Source organism: Sphaerodactylus townsendi, linkage group LG05 (genome assembly GCF_021028975.2).
Source record: "Sphaerodactylus townsendi isolate TG3544 linkage group LG05, MPM_Stown_v2.3, whole genome shotgun sequence".
In the NCBI taxonomy this organism is placed as follows: Eukaryota; Metazoa; Chordata; class Lepidosauria; order Squamata; family Sphaerodactylidae; genus Sphaerodactylus; species Sphaerodactylus townsendi.
In genome coordinates, this window is record NC_059429.1 from 80,766,194 (window position 1) to 80,789,970 (window position 23,777).

The 23,777-nt window shown below is 42.5% G+C and overlaps 1 protein-coding gene across 1 annotated transcript in view; it reads left to right on the forward strand.

The window, feature by feature from the left end:
- ITPR3 (inositol 1,4,5-trisphosphate receptor type 3) overlaps positions 1-23,777 on the forward strand; it is a 118,458-nt gene that overhangs the window by 88,915 nt on the left and 5,766 nt on the right. The window contains 24 exon segments of the mRNA XM_048497870.1: positions 1,108-1,308; positions 2,348-2,395; positions 2,398-2,607; positions 3,708-3,833; positions 5,371-5,496; positions 5,975-6,095; positions 6,488-6,672; positions 7,111-7,259; positions 7,624-7,732; positions 8,023-8,113; positions 8,953-9,122; positions 10,996-11,170; positions 12,427-12,611; positions 12,829-13,029; positions 13,234-13,344; positions 14,921-15,016; positions 16,142-16,243; positions 17,123-17,209; positions 18,544-18,654; positions 19,319-19,511; positions 20,427-20,552; positions 22,344-22,516; positions 22,836-23,000; positions 23,499-23,691. Of these exon segments, the coding sequence (XP_048353827.1) occupies positions 1,108-1,308; positions 2,348-2,395; positions 2,398-2,607; positions 3,708-3,833; positions 5,371-5,496; positions 5,975-6,095; positions 6,488-6,672; positions 7,111-7,259; positions 7,624-7,732; positions 8,023-8,113; positions 8,953-9,122; positions 10,996-11,170; positions 12,427-12,611; positions 12,829-13,029; positions 13,234-13,344; positions 14,921-15,016; positions 16,142-16,243; positions 17,123-17,209; positions 18,544-18,654; positions 19,319-19,511; positions 20,427-20,552; positions 22,344-22,516; positions 22,836-23,000; positions 23,499-23,691 (3,454 nt within the window).

Sequence of the window (23,777 nt, forward strand, 5' to 3'; positions counted from 1 at the left end):
CACATTTTGATGGGATGGCTTTACAATCTGCTTCAACCATCAAGAGCCTGGGTATGACTTTGGAATCTTCTTTATCCATGGAGGCCCAGGTCACACACACACAAAGTGCCTTTTACTGTCTTCAACAAGCCAGGCAGTTGGCCTCCTACCTAGCCCATTCAGACCTAGCCACAGTGATCCATGAAGTGGTCATCTCCAGGGTGGATTACTGCAACTCACTCTACACAAGTCTATCCTTGAGTTTGATCTGGAAGTTAATACTGGTCCAGAATGCAGCAGTGAGACTCCTCAGTGAAACACCAGTGAGGGAGCATATTACCCCTGTGCTACATGAACTGCACTGGTTGCCAGTTGAATTCCAGATCATGTTCAAGGTGTATGTTTTGACTCTTAAGGCCTTGAGCTGTCTGGGGCTCTTGTATCTTCAGAACCACATTTTCCCATACTGCCCATGGAGGTCACTTTGGTCCTCCAACAGTAATCATCTGGTGGTCCCTGACCCCAAGGATGTTAGGCTGGCCTCAACCAGAGCCAGGGCCTTTGCAGCCTTGACTCCAGCCTGGTTGAACTCTCTGTCTGCTGACACCAGGGCCATGCAGAACCTTGGTCAGTTCCGCAGGGCCAGTAAGATGGAGATGTTCCACTGAGCATTTGGTTGATGCTACCTGCTATCCATTATTCCATCTTGCTGGCCCCCCAACTACCAATTCCAACTATTAATTTGGCAATTAGTGATCAACTTTGCACCCTCCCCCTTTTGTGTCTTTTGCCTTTTGTTCTCTATACTCAAACACTTTGTGAAAGAGCTGTAATAATGGGGAGATATATTGTAGGATATTATGGGATTCTGCTGTCCATTATTCACCATCAGTAGATTTTAGGTTTAGGATTGTTATTGGTTTATTGTATTGTTTTATTGTATTATCTGTTTTAAATTTTGTATGCCCCCAGAACCCGACTGTGGTTGGGAATGGGAAGGATATACATTCAGTAAAATACATTAAAAAATAAACTACCTTGAGGAGAGTCTAGAGAGGCACAGGTTGTGCTAGCTATTCTGCCTCCTGTAGCCCAACCTTCATTCATATACCTTCTTGTTCTCACCAGCTGCTGGAGGCAGAGACAATGCAGCACATCTTCCTGAACAACTACCAGCTGTGCTCAGAGATCAGTGAGACTGTGCTGCAACATTTCATCCACTGCCTAGCCACACATGGGCGTCATGTGCAATATCTTGACTTTCTGCACACTATCATCAAGGCTGAGGGCAAATACATCAAGAAGTGCCAGGATATGATAATGACAGAGGTGAGGCTCCATTGCTGTGTTAGGTGAATAGTGGAAAAACTCAAGAAAGAGAATAGAGAGGCGGGTCAGATCAAGATGCAAGGCTGTTAGAGAACTGAGGGAAAACCCTTAACCATCCTCAAGGGAGAAAAGGTTTCAAACTTAAAGGGGAAATTGGTCCCTGATAAAACAAGCCTTTACTGGATAATTTGACTGCAACTCTTCTTATAATACCAAGTAATGGGGATAAGTTGGAAAATGCTGAGGGGAAAATTTGGTTGTCTATCAAGCCTGTTGATCCCTGAGGTGGTGGCCTTACAGGCTGGGCTTCCTTATTCAAGCAGCTCAGCATTATTCTATTGTCAAGGTATAAAATAGGAAAAAACAGAGGCAAAAGTCATCTACAAGTATGTGGGAATGGAGAAGGTGTACAATTCTACTCAATGGGGCTACATCCCAAGTGTGAGATCTGCATCTCTGTTTAGCTATTGCCCATCTCTTAAACGTTTTGATGTGATAGCATGTTTCAAAGAGTGAAGTTGTGGCCTAAGTCTATGGTACGTTGTCATCTCTGTGCCCTGTCAGGTCCTGATATATCTCAATTTGGGTATTGTATTTCAGATAACAGAATGGCTTATTGAAAAGAAAATTCTCTTCCTTCGCCATTCTAGAGATTATCACGCCACTCCAGAGACCATCCTCTTGCTGGATCACAGGCTGCCACTGTTACATATTTGTTTAGAGAGAACTGTATGCTAGAATGGTCTGTGAATGCTGTGTCTGAAACCAGACTAGCTACCATTTCACCAATGGTATGGGCAGAGGCCCCACATCACATGGTCAGATACAGTTTGGAAAAATAAAATAGAGTGTAGATATAAGCTGAAAAGAGATTTCATACTCTCAGATATCTGCACATTGTTTCAGAACCTGCTCTGCCCTGGCCTGTATATGCCTGGTGAGGTAGGAGAGGTTGGATTATGATTATTCCTGGACAAAGGTTTGCCACTCATGTCCCCATGGAGTCATATTGCTTACAGTTTTTGTCCCTTTTCTATAGCTGACCAATGCTGGAGATGATGTGGTGGTGTTCTATAATGATAAGGCCTTGAAATAATATGTTGGTATGATGACATTGATCTCGCCCGGGATGGAGTAGATGGTAAACAGCCCTTTATGTATCATGCCATCATCTCTCTGGTGGATCTACTGGCAGCCTGTGCTGAGGGCAAAAATGTATACACAGAGATCAAGTGCACGTCTCTACTTCCATTGGAGGATGTGGTGCGAGTGGTCGATCATGAAGACTGTATCACGGAGGTAATGGCAGGATGTAGCTGGCTGTCATAGTTTCAGGCAGGCAAAGGCTTTATGCAAAAACTTTATGATATTCTCTTGTGCATTTAAGCCCTTCTGTCACATCTCTTGTGCATATAAGCCCTTCTGTCACATGAGAGAAAATGTATCTTTTAAAAATACGTTTGCCAGCCTAATTTGCTCCAAACAGGTGGTAATGTAATGGAGAGAAAGTCAAATGCAGCCACTAACCATATTAAAATGTGGCTCTGAGAATGATATGACATAGTATCCATGTTTGTTAACCCTGAGGACCATACTACCCTGTTTCCCCAAATATAAGACATCCCTGGAAAATAAGATGTAGTAGAGGTTTTGCTAAAGTGTGAAATATAAGGCATCCCCCAAAAGTAAGACGTAGCAATGTTTTTGTTTGGAAGCATGTCTGACGCACAGAAAAATAAGACATCCCCTGAAAATAAGACATAGCGCATCTTTGGGAGCAAAAATTAATATAAGACACTGTCTTATTTTCGGGGAAACACGGTAGATACTGAGAGATTTGAGGTAATTGTGCTAAATGCTATTCTATTCTATTTACATTTATTACCTGCCTTTTACCACAGTGTCAGGGTGGGTTATACTCTATGATTCTTCTCCTTTAGAAACATTTGAGGCAAACAAACTTCTCCAAATTCTGTCAATCTTGGCCCTGAGCTTTTTGGAGAAAAGGCAGAATGAGATGATAAAATTATTGCCAAAATTTATTTTAAATGTTTGGTTTGATCAGTGCAGCTAACAAAATGACTATAACTTGGGAACCCATAAAAATAACAATCCATCAACAGGATAAAAACAACACACCACACACATTTGTCAAAGCAGTTAACCCTCCACTGAATGGCCTCCAAAATAAAACCTGTTTTCCATGTCTTCTTGAAAACCAAAAGGGCAAATGCTCAAGTTACCTTGAGTTCTGAGTGGGCTCTGGAGGGCATCAGGGTCCTAATGAAAAAGTGCTAATACAAAGGAGAGTCTGGTGAGTGTGGAAGTCATTTTCTTTCTTACTTCTTGTACCACGTGCAGGGATCTGAACCCTGGTTTCTTTTGCTGTCTTCTTTCAGGTGAAGATTGCTTATGTCAACTTTGTTAACCACTGCTATGTGGACACTGAGGTGGAGATGAAGGAAATCTACACCAGCAACCACATCTGGACACTGTTTGAGAACTTCACCCTTGACATGGCCAGGGTGGGTGCTGGGGTCCAAAAATGTTATTGAGATAATAGGGGGGAAATGGAAGCCATTTTCTAGTGTGGGCTGGTGGTTTGCAGCTATTTGGAGAAATTGTTGGAAAGGTGATTTGCTGTACAAGGACACCTCCATTTATGATATTCAATGCTAGAGGTACTTGGATGGCCATTAGCAAAAATGGTTTGCTTGTTGTTGTTTAAAAGGGATTTAATGATCACATGGATAGATGTATTGCAAGCTATTAGTTATGATATTTGGCACAATGTCTGTGTTTTGATACACTAGAGGCTGTTAGCAGGTAATAGATATTAAGTACTAGAGGCTGTCAGCAGCAGATAGATATCACTATCATATCCTGCTTATAACCCTCCATTTGGTACCTGGCCAGCAACTGTTGGAAGATAGAATGCCTAGGTAGATGGATTCAGCTTTCTTATATTCATGCTATAATTCTGTGCGCTGTTCTCTAAGCTAGATGATGTTTTATTGTCATTATATTCTGTGTGACAAGGAATTACTTTGCCAGATTATATTGTGCTGTTATGACTGCACGTAATAATCATTTATCCAGTTTGGCAAATGGTTTCAATACGAGGGAGTGTGGGCCAGGGCTGGTTATTAGAGAATACAGAGGGCTCTGTTATTTGTCTAGGCAGCCCAGGACAGTATCCTAATCTGGGGGTTAGAAGGAGAGGTCAGTCTTCTGCTCCTCAGATACATTTCAGTCTGGAAATATTAGCTTCAAGCTATTTTTCCTTCAGCCTGGTGTGAGTTGACACAGATTCTACAGAGTAGGTATTGTACTGTTTGGAGAGGAGACGTCTGAGGGGGGATATGATTGAAGTCTATAAAATTATGCATGGGGTAGAAAATGTTGACAGAGAGAAATTTTTCTCTTTCTCACAATACTAGAACCAGGGGGCATCCATTGAAAATGCTGGGGGGAAGAATTAGGACTAATAAAAGGAAACACTTCTTCACGCAACGTGTGATTGGTGTTAGGAATATGCTGCCACAGGAGGTGGTGATGGCCACTAACCTGGATAGCTTTAAAAAGGGCTTGGACAGATTTATGGAGGAGAAGTCAATCTATGGCTACCAATCTTGATCCTCCTTGATCTCAGATTGCAAATGCCTTAGCAGACCAGGTGCTCAGGAGCAGCAGCAGCAGCAGCAGAAGGCCCTTGCTTTCACATCCTGCATGTGAGCTCCCAAAGGCACCTGGTGGGCCACTGCGTGTAGCAGAATGCTGGACTAGATGGACTCTGGTCTGATCCAGCAGGCTAGTTCTTATGTTCTTATGTTCTTATTGTACAGGAGTCAAATGTCTGAGCTGGAAAGTCCCAGTTTGTTTGTTTGTGAACTCACAAGGTGTCCAGACGTGGGCCACTTAATTCCCTTTATGTGCATCCTGGAGCTAATATTCACTCACCCTGCAAGATTGTTGGAAAGGTTTCTGTGATCATGCTTGGCAAATACTTTAAATATTCAAAATGTACTATAAAATATTGTTCCTACTTTTCTGTCTATACAGGTGTGCAAGAAACGTGAGAAGCGCCTGTCAGATCCTACTTTGGAGAAGTATGTTCTCACCGTGGTACTGGACACAATTAATGCCTTCTTCAGTTCCCCTTTTTCTGAAAACAGCACCTCTCTACAGGTACAAATGGGTTGAGTCTTGAATCCTTTCCCCATGCCTCGCAGTTCTTTGTAACCAAACAGTAGAAGATTTCACAGAGACAGCTGAGGAGCAAAATCTTACTTCAGAGATTTGCAGCTAAACATCCAGCTTCTTTTCTCTGTCTTGAGGGACACATGCATGGATCATTGGGATTGGGCTTCATGCTAAACTGGAACATGTTGGCCAAAAGGTCCAGGCAGATCCCTGAAAAACATGTATCATTTATTGAGGGAGAAACTGAGTGTTCATTGTAACCAAATAGAGAGTTCAGTATGCACTTTATAAATATATTTTCCCTTTGAACCCCTTTGAGGCAGTTCAGAAATCTCAACTGAAAGGGCAGCTGCCTAGCTGGAAACTGCCCTCTTAACTGAGGCTTACTTAGCATTAGAAGTATAACATGTGGCCCTGACAGATGTGTCCCTCCTCATGAGGTCTTGTCCCCTTGCTCTTGCAGACCCATCAGACTATTGTGGTGCAGCTCCTTCAGTCTACGATGAGGCTCCTGGAGTGCCCTTGGCTGCAGCAGCAGCACAAAAGCTCAGTGGAAGCCTGCATTCGCACCCTGGCTATGGTCGGTAAGGAGCATATCATAAACTGTCTTAGGAAAAAAAGACCTGGTAGTGTGCATAGGCTTGAACCTGGAGGAACCAAAGGAAGGTATGGCAGACACCAGAACTATAAATCCCCCTTTACACCAATATGGTTTGGGATTGGCAATCATTTGGGCTGCTTTTTTGGTTGAACTTTTACATGGCTGTACACTGCATTGTGCAAGAATTTGGATGACAGCAGTTATGATGTTGGTTGTAACTGTGGCTTCTATCAAGGAATGTGTTAGCTCTTTGGAGCAGTGTACAGTATGAGAGCAGTGTTTGTGTGGCTCTGCTCTTGGGTATAATTATGGGCATTGTACTAGGAGTGGTGTTCTGCCCCAGAGTTTCTTTGTATAAGCCCTTTCTCCTTTCAGCTAAGAGCCGCTCCATTTTATTACCCATGGACCTTGATGCCCATGTCAGCTCCCTGCTGAACAGCAGTGCCATCAGCAATGCACAAAGGAATGCTTCCAACTACAAGACAGCCTCACGCACTTTCCCTCGTGTCTCAGCTACAGCCAATCAGTGGGACTACAAGAACATCATTGAGAAGCTGCAGGTGTGGGGTGACAATTGATTTATTGACTGGGGTGAACCTTCAGACTCTTTGCAGTGGTGTTGGAGCCCAGAGTGTTCTCTATAAGATTATGGTCTCTTTTGGAGACCATATTTTCCCTCATCTAACATATATTATAAATGTTGATGAAGTGGCTTTGCTTTCACATTCTTTATTTTTCTCCTGTCACTCTTGGGAAGGGCCAAACTTTCATGCCAGCATAGAAGTTCTGATGTGTATAGATACTGGAAATTTCATCCTCTGGCTTTGCTCATGCACTTTCAATATTCACACTGTCTCTGTAGGATTAAAGACTAGAGACTTGCTTTAAAAAACGATAAGATTGTTAAGATGCTGAATTCTGTGTTCAAAGCTGAATTCCACACTTGTAGAACATGATTTTGGAATCATGACATGACTGAGACCACTGTGCTTTTACAGGACATCATCAATTCTTTAGAGGAGCGTCTGCAACCACTGGTGGAAGCTGAACTTTCAGTCTTAGTGGATGTCCTGCACTGTCCAGAACTGCTTTTCTTGGAAGGAACTGAGGCCTACCAGCGTTGTGAAAGCGGTGGTTTCCTCTCCAAGTAAGCAAGTCCTGAAAGATGGGATCATGACATAGTTTGAGGAGCAACCTTAAATCCTATATCACCATTGCTCAGTAAAATTATAGGGTGGGTCAGCCCCATTCCTTGACCTGCTGTTTTGGAGACTCAGTCATCTTATGTTCCTACTGTTTCAGCTATCATGTTGGATTTCTTGCCATGACCAGGTTGTGTATATGAACACATGAACAACTGGTAGTGGGGAAAACTGGAGCTCTTTGGGAGAGCAAAGGAGAAATACAGAGGCCAGAAACAGTGTTCTAGCTGTTTTTGACTTCTAGCTGTGTACATGGTGTATATGTGTAGTAGAAATGAAGGGAATTAATTGCTTTCTGTTCATGGCTAGATTGATCCAGCATACCAAAGACCTGATGGAAGCTGAGGAGAAGCTGTGCATTAAAGTGCTAAGAACACTGCAGCAGATGTTGGTGAAGAGGAACAAATACGGAGACAGGGTGAGTGACTGAGAAGCTTTTGCTCTTACATAAACAAGCCAGCCTTGAGTTTCTTATTTCCTCACTTAACTTTCTGGGGCATGCTCTCCTTCTCCTTAGTAGAGACTCCTTCATGATAACAAGACCCTTCATCTCTAATTACCCAAAACTCCTCCACCTGTGTTCTTTCACATAATTTAGCAGCCCTGCCTCACTCACTGGGAACCTGACTGAAAACTGTAATTATTAATGATTGTGTTAAAAAGTTTAGTTGAAAACTCATGACTCATCTAATTTATTTCTCACACTAGGGCAATACATTGAGGAAAATGCTTTTGACTAATTACTTGCAACCCAAAAGAGCTGGCTCCAAAGGGGAGATTGTTGACACTTCTGGAAGTGGTTAGTAGCCTGTAGCCCTGGTTTTATCTCCCTCAGTTCTTGCATCGTTTCTTTCCTGGCCCTTATTTTGACTTCTTATATTCCTCTGGCACCTTCTGCAATGATGTTGTTTATAACACAGGCACAGGAATAGATTTACAAATGTTTGTGAGTAATTCCAGAAGGGGTATCTGTATTAGTCTTTGGCAAATAAATAAACAGGAGTCTGGCAGCACCTTAAAGACTAAGATGCCTGTAAATGTTTGTGTGTCGGTTTAGGTGGTGAAGAGACAGAAGCTAGCTTTCAGGAACTAAAATGGCCTTGAACAAATTGTGATTTGTTGTTCCAGACACAGACCACGCTGACCATGTATTGTGGCTTTTCCAATGCTTGAAAAGCTCTAGTTGTTGGCTGAGGTTGGCTACTTACTACACAAGGCTGGTGGGTGGCATTCAGTTTGATGTGCTGAAAGTTGTCAAGGCTTGAATCAAGACTTTTAGTTCCTTTCTGTCTCTTAGACTGTTCCTGTGTTGCAGACAGATGCTGTGTTCCCTACCATACAGTGAGGGAAATGATGTTCTGAATGGCTAAAGTTGTAACTGCTATTTATTAATACAAATTATTCCTCATCACCTACTTATGCTAATATAGGTCCCTTTGGAGGCTTTTGCTTTTTTTGGTCAGTCACATAATCCGCCCGAAGGAAGGAATTAAATTGAACTCTATATTTTCCATGTACACAGGTGATAAATTAACCAATGAGTCAGCCTGCCTTTCCTTATATTATATTATATTAATGTTAAGCTGTTCAGCAAGGTCATTCAGCTCTCTTCATAATATTATTATTTTCCCCTCACAGGCTCAGATCAGGATTGGTCGGTAATTGCAGCTGTTCAGTGCCGGCTGGACAGAGAAGGTGCCACAAAGCTGGTTTCGGATCTTATCATGAATACCAAGAATGAGAAGATTTTTCAGGAAAGCATTCGCTTGGCCATCCGATTACTCGATGGGGGCAACACAGAGATACAAGTATTAAATTTTTGTGAGCTTTTGCTTCTAGTGGTGTGGGCAGATCCACTAATAGATCATCCCAACATTTTAAAAGCTGAATTACAGTCATGCAGGGCTGTGACCTTGTGGGAGAGGAAATTTTAACTTTTCCATCTCCACATGTTTTTGCTAATCAAATCAAGCTCCACCAAGGGCAGTTACTAGCTTTTAAAAGAAAAAAGTAACTCTTTTCTTGAAGAGAGCTATCATAACTTGCCTTTGTGTGTGTAGTTTTGATTTGCAAAACTGTGCAGAGTTAAACCTCCTCCCCTCACATGGCCCTGACCTGAATTAGGGCCCCACCTGACTGTAATTCATAGGTGACAAACTCGAGGCCTTCCAGATGTTATGGACTACAGTTCCCATCATCCCCTGCCAGCATCATGCTGGCAGGGGATGATGGGAACTGTAGTCCATAACATCTGGAGGGCCACGAGTTTGACACCTGTGCTCAATTTATCTTTAAAAGAACTGAGAAGAGTCATAATCTCTCCGTCATGGTTACTTTGACCATTAGGGTTAACATCACACATTGTGTACACAGCTCAGTGTGTGATGCTGCACTGTGATTGTGAGACACAAGCATTTATATCAGGGATGGAGATAACGAAAGTGACTCCATTCGTAATTTATCATGGTATCTTATTTTGAAATTAGGTATCATTTTATTGCCTGGTCTTGTGCCTCACAATAGCAGATACAGAAACATGTCTGGTGGAAAAGCTCCTTTGTGTGAGCTTCAAAATATTACACTGGAAGTTGGTTGATGCAGAAGCAGGCTTTTGTTAAGACTTTTTAGCCAGTTTTTTTTAATCCTTCTCTTGAGAGGCTTAACTGCAGCAATCAATTTTCTTTAGTAACTCACTCCCTCTGCTGGGCCATTTTAAAAATAGCAAACTGCAGAGGCTATTTGACTTTGCCTTTTTAAAAATTATTTTGGAAATATGATCCCTCTCTGAAATGCACATTTCTAGACTTGTTCTAATTTAAGCTGTTAAGGTTTCAGTGAGGTGGAGGCATGTAGAATATATGTATTTCCTTAAATGAGTGGGTATAGTTTTCATCCGTTACAATGAATTACCTTCTAACTGAGCTACTACAAAGGGAAATTGGTGATTTAAAAAGGAAATTATATCATAAGACCAACAAGATCAAACTACTTTTTCTGTTAAACATATTTCCTCTCTCTGTTGCCATCATTCATTATTATGGGAAATATGAATCTGTGGTGTAGTGTTTCCCTCCCTTCATTTATTCTGCCTTTTTCCCCGATGCGGGCCCAGAATAGTTTATATTGTTTTCCTCTCATTCATTGTATCCTCATAACAACACTGCAATATAGGTTAGGTTGTGACTGACCCAAGGCGATCCTGCAAAAATCCATGGCGGAGTGTGGCTTTGAACATGAGTCTCCCTAGTTCAAATTTGATATTCTAATTGCTATATCATCTTGAGACTATGATCAGAGTGATTTGGACAAGGGAACCCTGAATGCAAATCCCAGCTCAGTCATGAAGCTCACTGAGTGATTTTGAGACAGCCACTTGCTTAACTGAGCTTAATCTGCCTCATTGTTGTGAAATTAAAATAGAGGAGGAAGACCTTGCATGTTACTTTGTACTCTTGAAAGGAGGAGTATGATAAGCATATAATAAAACTTTAACTCAGTATGAGACTTGCTCACTGGTCTTTGCGGGTCAGGGGTGCTCCAGGATCTGGAATTTAAGAACTGAAGTGCTAAACCTGAGCTCGCTGTTTGCTAAAGATGTGCAAGAGTCGTGAAATAAATGGTGAAGGCTAACAGGGATATGTCTAACTGTTGCTCCTTTTTATCCCTTGCTCCTCTCAATAGAAATCGTTTTATAATTTGATGACCAGCGACAAAAAATCTGAAAAGTTCTTTAAAGTTCTCCATGATCGGATGAAGAAGGCGCAGCAGGAAGTCAAGTCCACCGTGACTGTGAACATGAGTGACATTGGCAACAAGCCCCACGAGGACAAGGACTCCCCAGATCATGGCAACAAAGGTATGAGGGAAATGTGGGCTGCATTCTGAACGGAGCATTCATTCTGAGCAATAGGTAGGGAAGTAGTATTTGCCCTACCAGATAGGCAAAAGCCTCCAAAAGTGGTTCAGGCCCATCGCTCTCAACCTCTAGACTGAGCAACGGTGATTCCTTCTTGAAGAATGTGGAACAGAAGCACATTAGGCTTGTTTTGTTCCTCCCATTCTCTGCTATCCTTGGTACCCAGCAAAATAGGGTTAAACCAATCATTGATAAGCAAAAACTCCAGCATATGCTAGTTATAGCCAGAAAGCCAAAAGGCTATCTGGGTGGCCTGTGTGGCTTAGTTATCATGTTAGGCAAACCCAAAATTATTGTCAGGTGAAAGGAGAGGCTTCCCTTTGTGTGGTTTCTGTCACTCTGATTCCCACCGATAGCCCTCTATAACTCCATAGTTTAGCCTCATCTCCAGAATAACAAATAAGCCAACCTTATATTTCTCACCATTCCTTGGGTTTTAATGCGACAGTCTTCTGGAAGGCCAAGGGGTTTTCCCTCTTGGCTATCTGAATGATGCATAGAGGAAGGGAAAGGCTGAGAACAGCAAAGAAGAAAGCATATCAGGGACCATTTATGTACTTGTAGTCTCCTTTGCATTGAGCATTCATTTTCTTCAGGCTGGATTCTTGGATACACACAGGTTTCCCCCTATAGTGAACTCACCGTGCCATGACTTTTCCACTCTCTTTGCAGGGAGAATGAAGGGAATCAACATGTGTTTTGCTTTCTTCAGATTTTCTAGCTGTTCCCAGCTTTTCCCACCCACACGGCAGCAGTTCTTTATATTTTTAGGGGCACCACTTCAAAAAGATTGAAAGAGCTGGGGTTTTTTTAATCACACCCTTGCTTGAGCAACCCTTAAAATAGACCTAAAACTTACCTGGGTCTGGTAAATTAATGCCCCCCCCCCCCCCCCCCCCCAAAAAAAAAAATGACAGCAGGAGGTTGCACAGATAGAACAAGGAAGTGGGGGCAGGCAAAATGGAGGATCAGCTTGGTGGGGATATATTGCAACAGGAGAATCCCTTGTTTAAACAAAAAACTGTGGGAAAACTCCACTGTGAACCAAACAGCCGCAAAGTTGGTGCTGCATGCATCAATGGCCTTTGTCTGAAAGGACAATCAGGTTGGGTTCCCACACTCTAATAGTTCTGGGGCAAGTGATCAAGCATGGATTTCAAGTGCTGGCAAGTGATCAAGAATGGATTTCTTTGCAGGACGAGTAACAACCTTCATGCTACCCAATGCTCCATCCCGTTACCCAGTGGGTGTAGGTTTCCGGACTGGCCATGATTCCCGAGAGAGAAACCAGAGCAATGAAATGGGGATGGCAGTCTTGATCATGGAGCCAATTCTTCGCTTCCTTCAGCTATTGTGCGAGAATCACAACCGGGACCTCCAAGTGAGTTATCCTCCAGTGAAATTGGTACTCTTAGGTTGTTAGGATTCAAGGTGCTGTCAGACTTCTGTTTTATTTTGTTACAATAGACTGATAGGTGGCTGCATCTCTGGAATTTCCTTATGTAAACCTACCATTGCATTGGTGTGAATTCCATGCAAGCACTGTGGGAAAACACTGTACCTTCTAGATGCAATTTAAATGCTGTTGTGCTTTACAGAATTTTCTCCGCTGCCAGAACAATAAGACTAACTACAACCTGGTGTGTGAGACACTGCAGTTTCTAGATATCATGTGTGGCAGCACCACAGGACGGCTGGGCTTGTTGGGCCTCTACATCAATGAATACAACGTGGCCCTTATCATTCAGACTCTGGAGACACTGACAGAATATTGCCAAGGGCCATGCCATGAGAATCAGGTAACATCAGCCTGTAACAATCCAGTAGGATCACTTGATGAAGCTGCTGGTTGGATGGAAGAGGTTAAGTTAGGGTCACCTGTTCAGAATGAGATATTGCTGAACATACCAAAGTGTTCCCAGGTACTCCTGATTATCTGAGCTTAAATAGGGATTTGGAGGAAGCTTGGAGCTGACTGGATAACTCCATGATTTAATCTACAGAGCTGCATCGTGACACATGAATCAAATGGAATTGACATCATCACAGCCTTGATCCTCAATGACATCAGTCCCCTCTGCAAATACAGCATGGACCTGGTTCTTCAGCTGAAGGTAGATAGGACAGCTTGAAAGGTGGTGGTGGGATGGAGCGGGAGGGGAGCTACACTGGTGGTTGCAGTACTGAAGAGGAGGACAGTGCCCTTGGATGGGAAGCTTTTTTGATCATAGAATCACCAGATCAGAAAGGATTTGAAAATCATAGTCTAGCTTCTTGTAGCAGGGCAGGGGCTACAAAATATTCCACTTCCCCTCCCCTAAAGACACAGCAGGCAGTGGTGCACCACCCATGTCCCCGGGCGCATGCCTTTTGGTTACGTGGGGGAGTGTCAAGCAATGGCCAGGTCCCTGCGCCCGGCCTCTCCCACAGTGCAGCGCCTCGGCTGGGGCCTGGCAGCTCCCTCTGTGCTGAGGTGCCGCTTGCCGGCACCCAAGGTTGAACCCAGCAGCGCAGCCGAGAGGCCTCTCGCACCAGCACGATCCCCCAGCAGGGGAGAGATCCAGCCACGTGGTGGGGATGCCTCTCTCCCGCCAGGTATCTGCCACAACGCCCTGCCCTTACCTCCCTGCAGGCTGGCTTCTGCTCTCCCGAGGGCTTGGGTGGGAGATGGGCGGGGAGGGCTTGGACGGGCATCATGGCAGCAGCTTGGCCCAGGAGCCAGCCTGCTGCTGTGGTGCCTGTTCAAGCTGCCCCCAAGTATTGGGGGCGGGGCGGAGGGGGCCCTAGGGCAGGTGTTGTACCCAGGCACCATTTCCCCCCGATATGTCTCTGACAGCAAGTTACCCCCTTTATTACAATGTGTTAAGGACAAGAGGAAACAGTGGTATTACATACTGGGGCTGCCTGTATGATTTAAGAAACAGATTAAGGAATGGACTCAAGCATGCAGGTCAAATCATGTACTACAAGGGAAGGTAAAAAGCACTTAATGGGTGCTTACAAATATAATCTGTAGGAGGATTTCTTTCAGACTTCAAATATTCTCATCAGCCAGATCTTGCAAATGAAGCAGAAACATGCATCCAATGGGCAAGCCATCTCCACTCAGGGCCATTTCTAATATCTAAGAACAAGAATGATGTAGTAGCAGCCCTAGTCCTGTACTGTGAACTCTATCTGGAAACAGCTTCCCGAAGCTCTGCACTCTGAGGATGCCATGAATGGAGATCTTATGCCTGTGAATCATATGCTCCAACACAAAGCTGTAGCCCTCATATACAGACAGTTTTACCTCCTTGCTTAAGGAGGAATTAGTCAATCAGGAAGCCTTGCTTGGGGAAAATCAGTGATGCATCATCTCCACCCACTGGCTTGGCCTAATGTGTTGGGGTTCCGCTGACCTCCCTCCTCTCTTCCTTTCCCTACTTTATTTGATTTCTCAGGTAAAGTAGATTTGTGCTATGTATTCTCCATTGTAGTCTTGATGAAGGAGGGTTGATTCCCTGCAGAGTGAATTTCAGTGCAGTACTATGCAGTTATTCTAGTCTAAGCACATTAAAATAAATGGGTTTAGATGGGAGTTAATCTGCATATAATTTAGGTGTTACAAATTTTTCTTCCTATGGGGTGTGTGTGTGTGTGTGTGGGGCTCCTATACTATTCCCCATTGATGTGGTGTCTTTTCACCAGGACAATGCTTCCAAACTACTGCTGGCCCTGATGGAGAGTAGGCATGACAGTGAGAATGCTGAGCGGATTCTCATCAGCCTCCGTCCCCAAGAACTGGTAAGGAGATTAAGGAAGCTCTGTGTACCCTGCTTGTGGCTTGGCTGCTTGTGGAAGATATGCTGTACTTCTCTATAGGATAGAAAGGAAGAGAGGAATGAAGGGCTCTAGAATTACATGCATTCCTTCATGCAAACGGAGATCCACTGGAATATGAAAAAACATCTGTTCTCTAAGCAGCCTCCCTCCTCTTACATTTATCTCACATTTGCAACATATTTCCTCTTGCTAGATTTGTGAAAAGGGTACAGATGGCTCTACTTCATGCATATCAAATATAGATGCTCCCAAACAGCTTAAAGGAGCCACGTGGCGTAGTGGTTAAGTGCTTGCACTGACACTCACATGGTTAGGAGTTCAAGCCCCCTGTGGGTCAGATATCCTGGCAGCTGGCTCATGGTCAACTCAGCCATCCATCCATTCCTTGGTCGGTAAATGAGTACCTAGCACATAGCTAGGGGGTAAAGAATAGCCGGGGAAAGCAATGGCAAACTACCCACAAAGAGGTTTGCCTATAAAATCACTGCTTGCAGTGGTACCCCAGGGTTGAATACAACTGAAGGGGAAACTTTACCTTTTTAAACAGCTTATCTGAATTTGGGTCATAATAGATGGGTACTGGAAACTTATTACCAGAAGGGCCAGGAGACAAACTGGTAATTATATTATTTCATCTGAGACAGACGTTGGTACACTTTAGCAGAACAATGGAAGAGAGTTTATAATATCTGGTCCATCCATTATGATTTCCAAATTCTTTGGAAGTGTTTAGCAAGAAACAGGGGGTTGGAATAAGGGGTTGGTATGGAGACTGGGAATTTCTAGCCTCATGAGTAAGAAATAAGGATCTGTGCAGAGCATCAGTTTTCTTTTCTAACCATTGAAAATTCTAGGGCCTAATTTCAGAATGTCAGTCATGTCTGTACTAGAACCAGAAAAAGAAGGGATAGAAATCTGCTTATAACAAATGAGAGCTGGGATTCTCAAAATACTCAGACAAAATAAAGAATGTAGGTCACAGACATTCAGAATATGCAATACTTATATCAGACTTGTAGACTATAGCCTTGGTGATACCAGGTTCCTGCTTCTATGACTAATTCTGGTGTGCAAAATGTCTCACAGGTTGATGTCATTAAGAAAGCCTATCTTCAAGAAGAGGAGTGTGAGAACTCTGAGGTTTCTCCCCGGGAAGTTGGCCACAACATCTACATTTTAGCCCTGCAGGTAGCCATTGTTTAGATGTTCCTCTGCTGTGTTACAGAGATTCCAGTTTAGTATGCAGCAGTGCCCTCACACCAACAACTGGCTTTCTGAAGTCTGGTATAGTTGAAATGCTGATAGAACTAGTGGGATATAAATCACTTCCTATGGAAAGAAGTAGAAATTTTGGGTCTTCCTTGAAATCCCAACTTTGCTTCGCCCTTAAGTTTTTGGTTCTCCATCCTCTCCGCCCGCCAAATGCACAGACCAAGGCAGCTCACCTTTCCGTTTTCCTATATAACTCTGTGATGCCATATTGGACACCAGTGAAGTTATGCCTACCGCTGCATGTAATCTTTAAAAAATGGTCTTTGTACTGTTGATTTTATGGCAGCTTTTGATGTTGAAGTGGGAAAAACAGGTGGGAGAAACAGGAAGAGCAAGTAATGTGCTTCCAGTTTCTGTAATCCCTGAAGTAAGAATAGCATTTGTCCTTGTATGTTGGGCATCTCGCTGTGCAGTGAGATGTGAGTTACCGCTTAGAGCCCTGAAGTGAAGCCTAGAAAGAGGAACAGAATGTCACTTGAATTGTCTCCCTCCCTTTAGCTTTCTGAAATGTCTGAATCCCGTCCTAGGTTCTAATGTGAGGCTAATAGCAATTTCTCCAGTGCATGGTTAATGATGATATACAGCACTAACCCATGCCACACTGCAGTCCATGACAGCCACTGTTTTTAATTGGCCTTTTTGTTTCACTGGATTGTGCATTGATGTAAAGGCAAGTGAAAGTTTTAACAGTTGGAATTGCTATAATTTTTGGCTTTAGTGCAAGGAAGTTTTGACCCATCCATCAGTGAGCCACTGGGCTCTTGCATTGCAACTAATCCTTGTTTTTTCCTCCAGCTCTCTCGGCACAACAAGCAACTCCAGCATCTTCTGAAACCTGTGAAACGGATCCAGGAAGAAGAAGAGGAAGGGATTTCTTCTATGGTATGTACATTTCCTGAGTGCCTTCAATGGAAAAAAGAAGCAGCAGCATCCCACATGATGTGCTAACCAGTTTGCCTAGTCAGAGTTCTATATTTTCCTTCGTTTAAATTTTTCATCTCTTTATATATTTTCATGAAATGTAATGTGAAGACAGTAATACTTCACCAGAGTTCAAAGATCTAAACCCGTAATGTTAATGATTAAGGTCAGGGTCACTATCTGTGTTTGTAAGGAATATTATCAAATCTATATCGTAATGTACTGAAGAGTTTTCCTCTGGCATACGTTGGCTGAAGTATTTGTGGATCATGGAATGCTCATACAAATCTTAACTGCTGAAGGAATGAAACTGTCAAGAACAGAATTTTTGCTAATAGTCCAGTTTTTTGGAAAGACATGAAAGATCAATTTGTTGAGGAAACTCAGAGGCAGGTGAAACCCTAAGTGGCTTAGTCCTTATCTAAAGACTGCTCCCAGTGAACCTGCCTGATAATCACTCTGGAAATCATCTTTGGAGACTCTGCTGTGGATGACCCTGCATTCCATATATAAGGTATACTGTAACACTAGGGTTTTTTTCCTGTGGTAACTCCCTATGCATGGCATTCCCTCACCAGAGATATTGGAAAGATACCTAGTTTACTAGTTTACATGTGACAAGTTAAAACATTTTTATTTTCTAGAGCAGTTTTTCCCAACTTGTGTGTGTGAAAAAAATTACATAATGAGTTTACTATTATGGGGGTGCAGTTTTAGGGAAATGAATTGCCAAGGGGTACATGAGTGGAAAAAGGTTGGGAACCACTACTCTAGAGCATTGTGAGGTCCCTTTCTTCTGCCACCAAAGGCTCTTGAATATTGTACTCAAGCCATAGTTATTTCATAGGGAGACACAGACCTTTGGGTACAAACTCCATCACTTCCCTGGGCCTCTGTGAGATTTGACTGTGCAGCAACCAACTTGCTGTTTGCCATTTGAGACAGCAAAATCAACTGCTTGGCTGACAGTGTGCTTGCATGCATAAATTAGCCTGAGAACATGATCACTATTCAGCAGTAAATTAATCTCTATGGGGATTTATGGCACTGATTTATAATCTGTGGATTAGTGATCTTTGGCTGTAATTAGTGTGATGAATTGAATAACTGTCTTCTTGGAGGAACTACTGGCCCTGTTTATACAACCTTAATTTGTTCCTGTTTTCCCTCAAACTTGTCAGGCTTGATAAATACAAGGAAATATGTTGTTAATATGTTGTTGAAGGTGATTTCCTCAGGCTTTTTCAGGCTGAAGCCATCTGAGAATATCTAGTTTTCCTTCTTCCTCCACCCAGCTTATTCTGCACAACAAGCAATTGACTCAAATGCTGAAATCAACAACTCCTGTCCAAGAGGAAGAGGAAGACCCATTGGCATATTATGAGAAGCACACATCCCAGATAGAGGTAGAATTCATTTTTTCCACAGCAATTTCGTTGGATTTAAAGTCCATGATTTCAAACTTATTTTTTAATGTCTGATATCCAGGTTTTCATTTGATGTCTAATTTATGTAAATCATTTGTTTTCTGTCTGTTGCACAGTCAGTGACTGATCAGCATAGTGAGTTTGGTAGATACAGTGCAAAAGTATCTAAAGAATTGTCTTATTCCATACGTTTCTGCCCGGAAATTAAAATCACACAGAGAGGTTCTCCTGACTATCCCACCAGTCAAAGAAGAAAGTCTGGTGGGCACATGAGAGGGGGTCCTTTTGGTGGCAGCCCCATGATGATGGAACAACCTTCCCAGAGAGATGTACTTGGCCCCCTCACTTTCAGTCTTCTGAAGGCAGTTGAAGAGAGTTTTATTTAGAACTGCATTTTTATTTATTGACAGTAATTGAAGTTTTAAATTGTGGCCTTTTAGGTGTTTTTATCACTGTTGTTTTATTTACATTGGAGATGACCTTGAGTTCTGCAAGTGGCTAATAAAGGTTTTAAATAAATAAATAAATGTAACAATAATAAATGCAACGTGTTGTGTTTCACATTGGATAAATGGATGTCATGATTTTAACAAGGTATTTTATACATACTGCTGTTTTGAAATGTTATCTTGGATTTCCCCAGATTGTGCGCCTGGACCGGAGCATGGAGCAGATCATCTTTCCAGTGCCCAGTATCTGCGAGTTCCTGACCAAAGAAACCAAATATCGACTGTTTACCACTACGGAGCAAGATGAGCAGGGCAGCAAAGTCAGCGACTTCTTTGAGCAGTCATCCTTTCTCCATAATGAGATGGAGTGGCAGAGGAAACTGCGAAGTAAGATGAGGGCACAAACGAGGTCTTCCTTAGAACTGCTGTTCATACCCAAACATTATCTGGAATTTGTTGTGGTGGGCTTTCCAGGCTGTGTGGCCGTGGTCTGGTAGATCTTGTTCCTAACATTTCACCTGCATCTGTGGCTGGCATCTTCAGAGGTGTATCACAGAGAGAACAGTGTGTAACAGACTTCTCTCTGTGATACACCTCTGAAGATGCCAGCAACAGATGCAGGCAGAATGTTAGGAACAAGATCTACCAGACCACGGCCACACAGCCCGGAAAACCCATCACAACCAGTTGAATCCGGCCGTGAAAGCCTTCGACAATACATTATCTGGAATATCTAACTGCATGAGAACTCAGATCCTTGCTATTTTATGTGGCTTCTGTTGCACTGGCCTGTGGATGCTGAAGTGTCCCCAGACATTCCACGATGCCAGCATATGATGATCTGTTCTCACATGTGTTCATTAAGTTTTTGAAGGTTTCCTCTCTCTCATTGTTTGCCTTTAAGTTTCTTCCTTCCTTGAGAGCTGAAATAGAAAAACCCCTTACTGCAGCTTCTTCCTATCAGATGCCAAGTTTCTGTGGAAATCATGGAAAAATCTCTAAAATAGAGTAATACAATACAAAGTTATGAGTACTAGGGACATCGTGAGGTCCCATCTGGAAAAATGCCCAGTATTTGCCATTGATCGATTACCTAATCATTTTAACCAGGCACATTTCTTGTAAAAATTTGGCCAGAACTTACAATACTTTACTTTCTCACACGAGGGGTTGGGATTTTGTACAGCCATTCATTAATTCCAGTGACTAACTGCACTGACGTTTTTGGGTCTCTGTGGAGGCCAGTGCTTCCTCTAGAAAAGGATGAGATTTACTCAGCTTTGCTTCTCTGTCTTCCTGCAGGCAATCCATTGATGTATTGGTTCTCCCGCCGAATGACACTCTGGGGAAGTATCTCTTTCAATCTGGCGGTCTTCATAAACATCATAATTGCTTTTTTCTATCCTTATGTTGAAGCTACTTCAATGGGTATGTACTCAGTCATGATCATTTCTGGGATCAGAGTAGCTGTCTTACGCAAACACCACTGACATTCACTGACCCCTTTGCAGACATGTTTTTCCCATTAATATCCTCTGCAAAATACACCATCTGGGCTGCTGAGAAGCTTCAGCAAACTTTGATAACTCAGGCTTTGCTTGTCAACTGGTTGGCATTTTTCTAGCTCCAATAAAATGACTAGCCATTGATTTTTCTTTTGTGGTCAGTAAACACCACCCCCTCCAGAAATAGTATTTCTGCACAGTCGGTCAGCAGATTCTTAATAAACCAGATCATAGCAAGAAGAAGGATGTGTTATCATGAGACAGTTTCTGGGTTGATTTTAGTGAATGTCCTTTACTTGACCATAGAGGGCAAAACATGTAAATGATACTGAGAGTCTAACAGCTGCTTGGTTGCATACAACTTGCTGTGATCCCCTAAAGCAAATGCTTTATTTATTTATTAATTTCCCGCCCATCACCAAAGTACCTGGGCTGGGTATACATTTTGTTACAGAGACATCAGTGGCTGTTGTGCCTGGTCAGGTGAGCAGCAGATGTTCTGCAGGCATCTCAGAACAGGCACGGGTGTGGCTTGCATACCTCTTTCCAAATGCTTTATTGATGAATGGCTAACATTTATTTTTATCTATGCTATTTGTATTTGTTTTATTTATACTGTGATTCAAGGCAGATTATACAGAGTGAGTCAATATGGCTCAGGGTGAACAAATTGTTTTTTTTTTGTTGATGGATAGGACCAAACAATTTGTTCACTCTTAACCATTTAATCATTGCAGCCAGGCAGCAATTTAGGACCTCTACCACATTACTAGAAGATTTGGAGAAGGATATATATAGCTTTTTGTCATCTACATATTGATGACAGCCAGCACCAAACTATGAGTGATTTGGTTTAAAATCTTTACATAAAGACTGGAGAACATGTGGGATAGGTTTGTATCCTGTGGGACCCCATACTGGTAACCAGTCTCCAATAGAAAGTCCTTGGGTCCTGCCTGTGAAGGATGATTTGAACCTCCTATGTCTGCCTCTAGATGGCTCAACAAAATGGCATGGTCCACTGTATCAAAGACAGTAGATAAATCCAATAGGACAACAAAGAGGATTACATTGAGATGGAGGTCATCAGTTAAAGCCAGCAGAGCCTTCTCCATCCCATAACCTGGTCTGAAATTGGATTGAAAAGGGTCTAGGGCAGTTGAGTTATCCAAGAAGACCTAGAGTTGGTCTTCTATTGCCCTCTCAATCACTTTGCCTCAAAAGGGCAGATTAAAGATAATTGGCTACATCATTTTTTCTGTAGGGATGGGGTTTTTTTTAGTAGCCAATGGATAACCACTTCTATGAGTGGTTGAGGGAAGGTACCTTGAGTTAGGTACCCTACATGGGTACAGGTGATGATGCTATCAGTCAAACATGACTCCACTGGCCAAGGTAGTAGCACTACTTATGTTGTGCAAGTTGGCCTCTGCTTTGGCAGTCTCCAACAGATGACTGCTAGTAATAGTGTGGAACTTCTCTTCCTCTTGGTCACTGCTCTGTTGATTGTTTTCCACTATGGTTCACTTCTAATATTCTGATGAGAATGTGCTTTTTCTCCATGATATTGGTTTAAAACACAGTCATTAACTCTTCCTCTATTCTCTCAAGGTTTTCTCTTGTCTTCTGAATCTATTGCTGGATACAGTGGCTATAATGAACAACTTAAGTTAACAAATATGGCTGTTTAATTAACATATATATCATTTCCCAGGATTATTGAATTCTCCGCTAATCCCACTGCTGTCCTGGTCCTTAATCTGCTTCTCTGTTATGGCTCTGTTTACCCGGCGCTATGGTATCAGACCACTCCTTGTGGCATTGATCCTACGATCCATCTACCAACTGGGCATTGGCCTCACTTTGAACATATTGGGAGCTCTCAATGTAAGTCACTTGGCAAACATAAGGTCAGAAGTGAACATTACAGCATCTTAGATGGGGCTTTCTGAACAGTCTGCCAAAAGAACTAGCTGCCTTTAAAGCAACTGGGCTGAAGGACATGGGATCATTTCTGTTTCTGAGCCTGGATTGTTGCCTATAGTGGCAATGAATTTACTTCAGTATTAACTGAATGCAGAACCTGAGCCCTATTGATTTTTGTGGAACATAAAGGCAAAGTGCATAAGAAATGACATAGCAAACCCACTTTACAAAGTAATTTGTTGTTTTCCTCCTTCTCTTTCTGCTTTGTGATTGTTTACAGCTGGCAAATAAAATTGTATTTGTGGTGAGCTTTGTGGGCAACCGCGGAACATTCATCCGAGGCTATAAGGCCATGATCATGGATGTGGAGTTCCTCTATCACGTCGCCTACATCCTGACCAGTGTCTTAGGGCTTTTTGTACATGAACTCTTCTACAGCATCTTGGTACGTAATCATGTCTGTATAGTGGTGGTTTATTAATGGACATAGTGAGTTTTCTTTCTTGTTTTGGATTATTTGTTTTACATATGCTATTTTATCTGAATCTGATGTTTTCTGAGGATAGACGGCAAATATTCATTTTGCTAAGCTGCTTAGAGGAAATATATTCTGATTGTTAGATTGGCAGAGCAAAGCAAGCAAACAAAAAACAATTCACGTCCTGGGAAATGGTGCAGACAAGGAAGGAAGCCACTGGGAACCAGGATGCCAGCCTCCAAAGGTGTCCTCGTTCTTTGTGGGAAAGGAGTTCATGTTGACTCATCTTATTTATCAACCAAGTGAAATTCTTATGACTAGTGGAATTATTTAATGAACAGTTGCTCATCACCCTTCTAAAAGAATAATGAAGGATTTCAGAATTCTTTCTTTCGACCCTCTGCTTTGGCTTTGGCTTTGGCTTTGACTATGTGAGCATATTATTTTTGTTTTTTTCTATTTCAGTTGTTTGACTTAATCTACCGGGAGGAGACCTTATTCAATGTTATCAAAAGCGTGACCCGCAATGGACGCTCCATCCTGCTGACAGCCCTCCTGGCCCTCATCCTCGTCTACCTCTTCTCCATTGTAGGCTTTCTCTTTCTGAAAGATGACTTCATCATGGAGGTGGATCCATTGCCCAACATGAAATCTAAAGGTCTTTGCCCTCAATCATTCCTCAAGACAACCCCTCCCCACTTTATTCAGAATAAGAGAGGTTTAACAACTATCTGCAGCATCTGT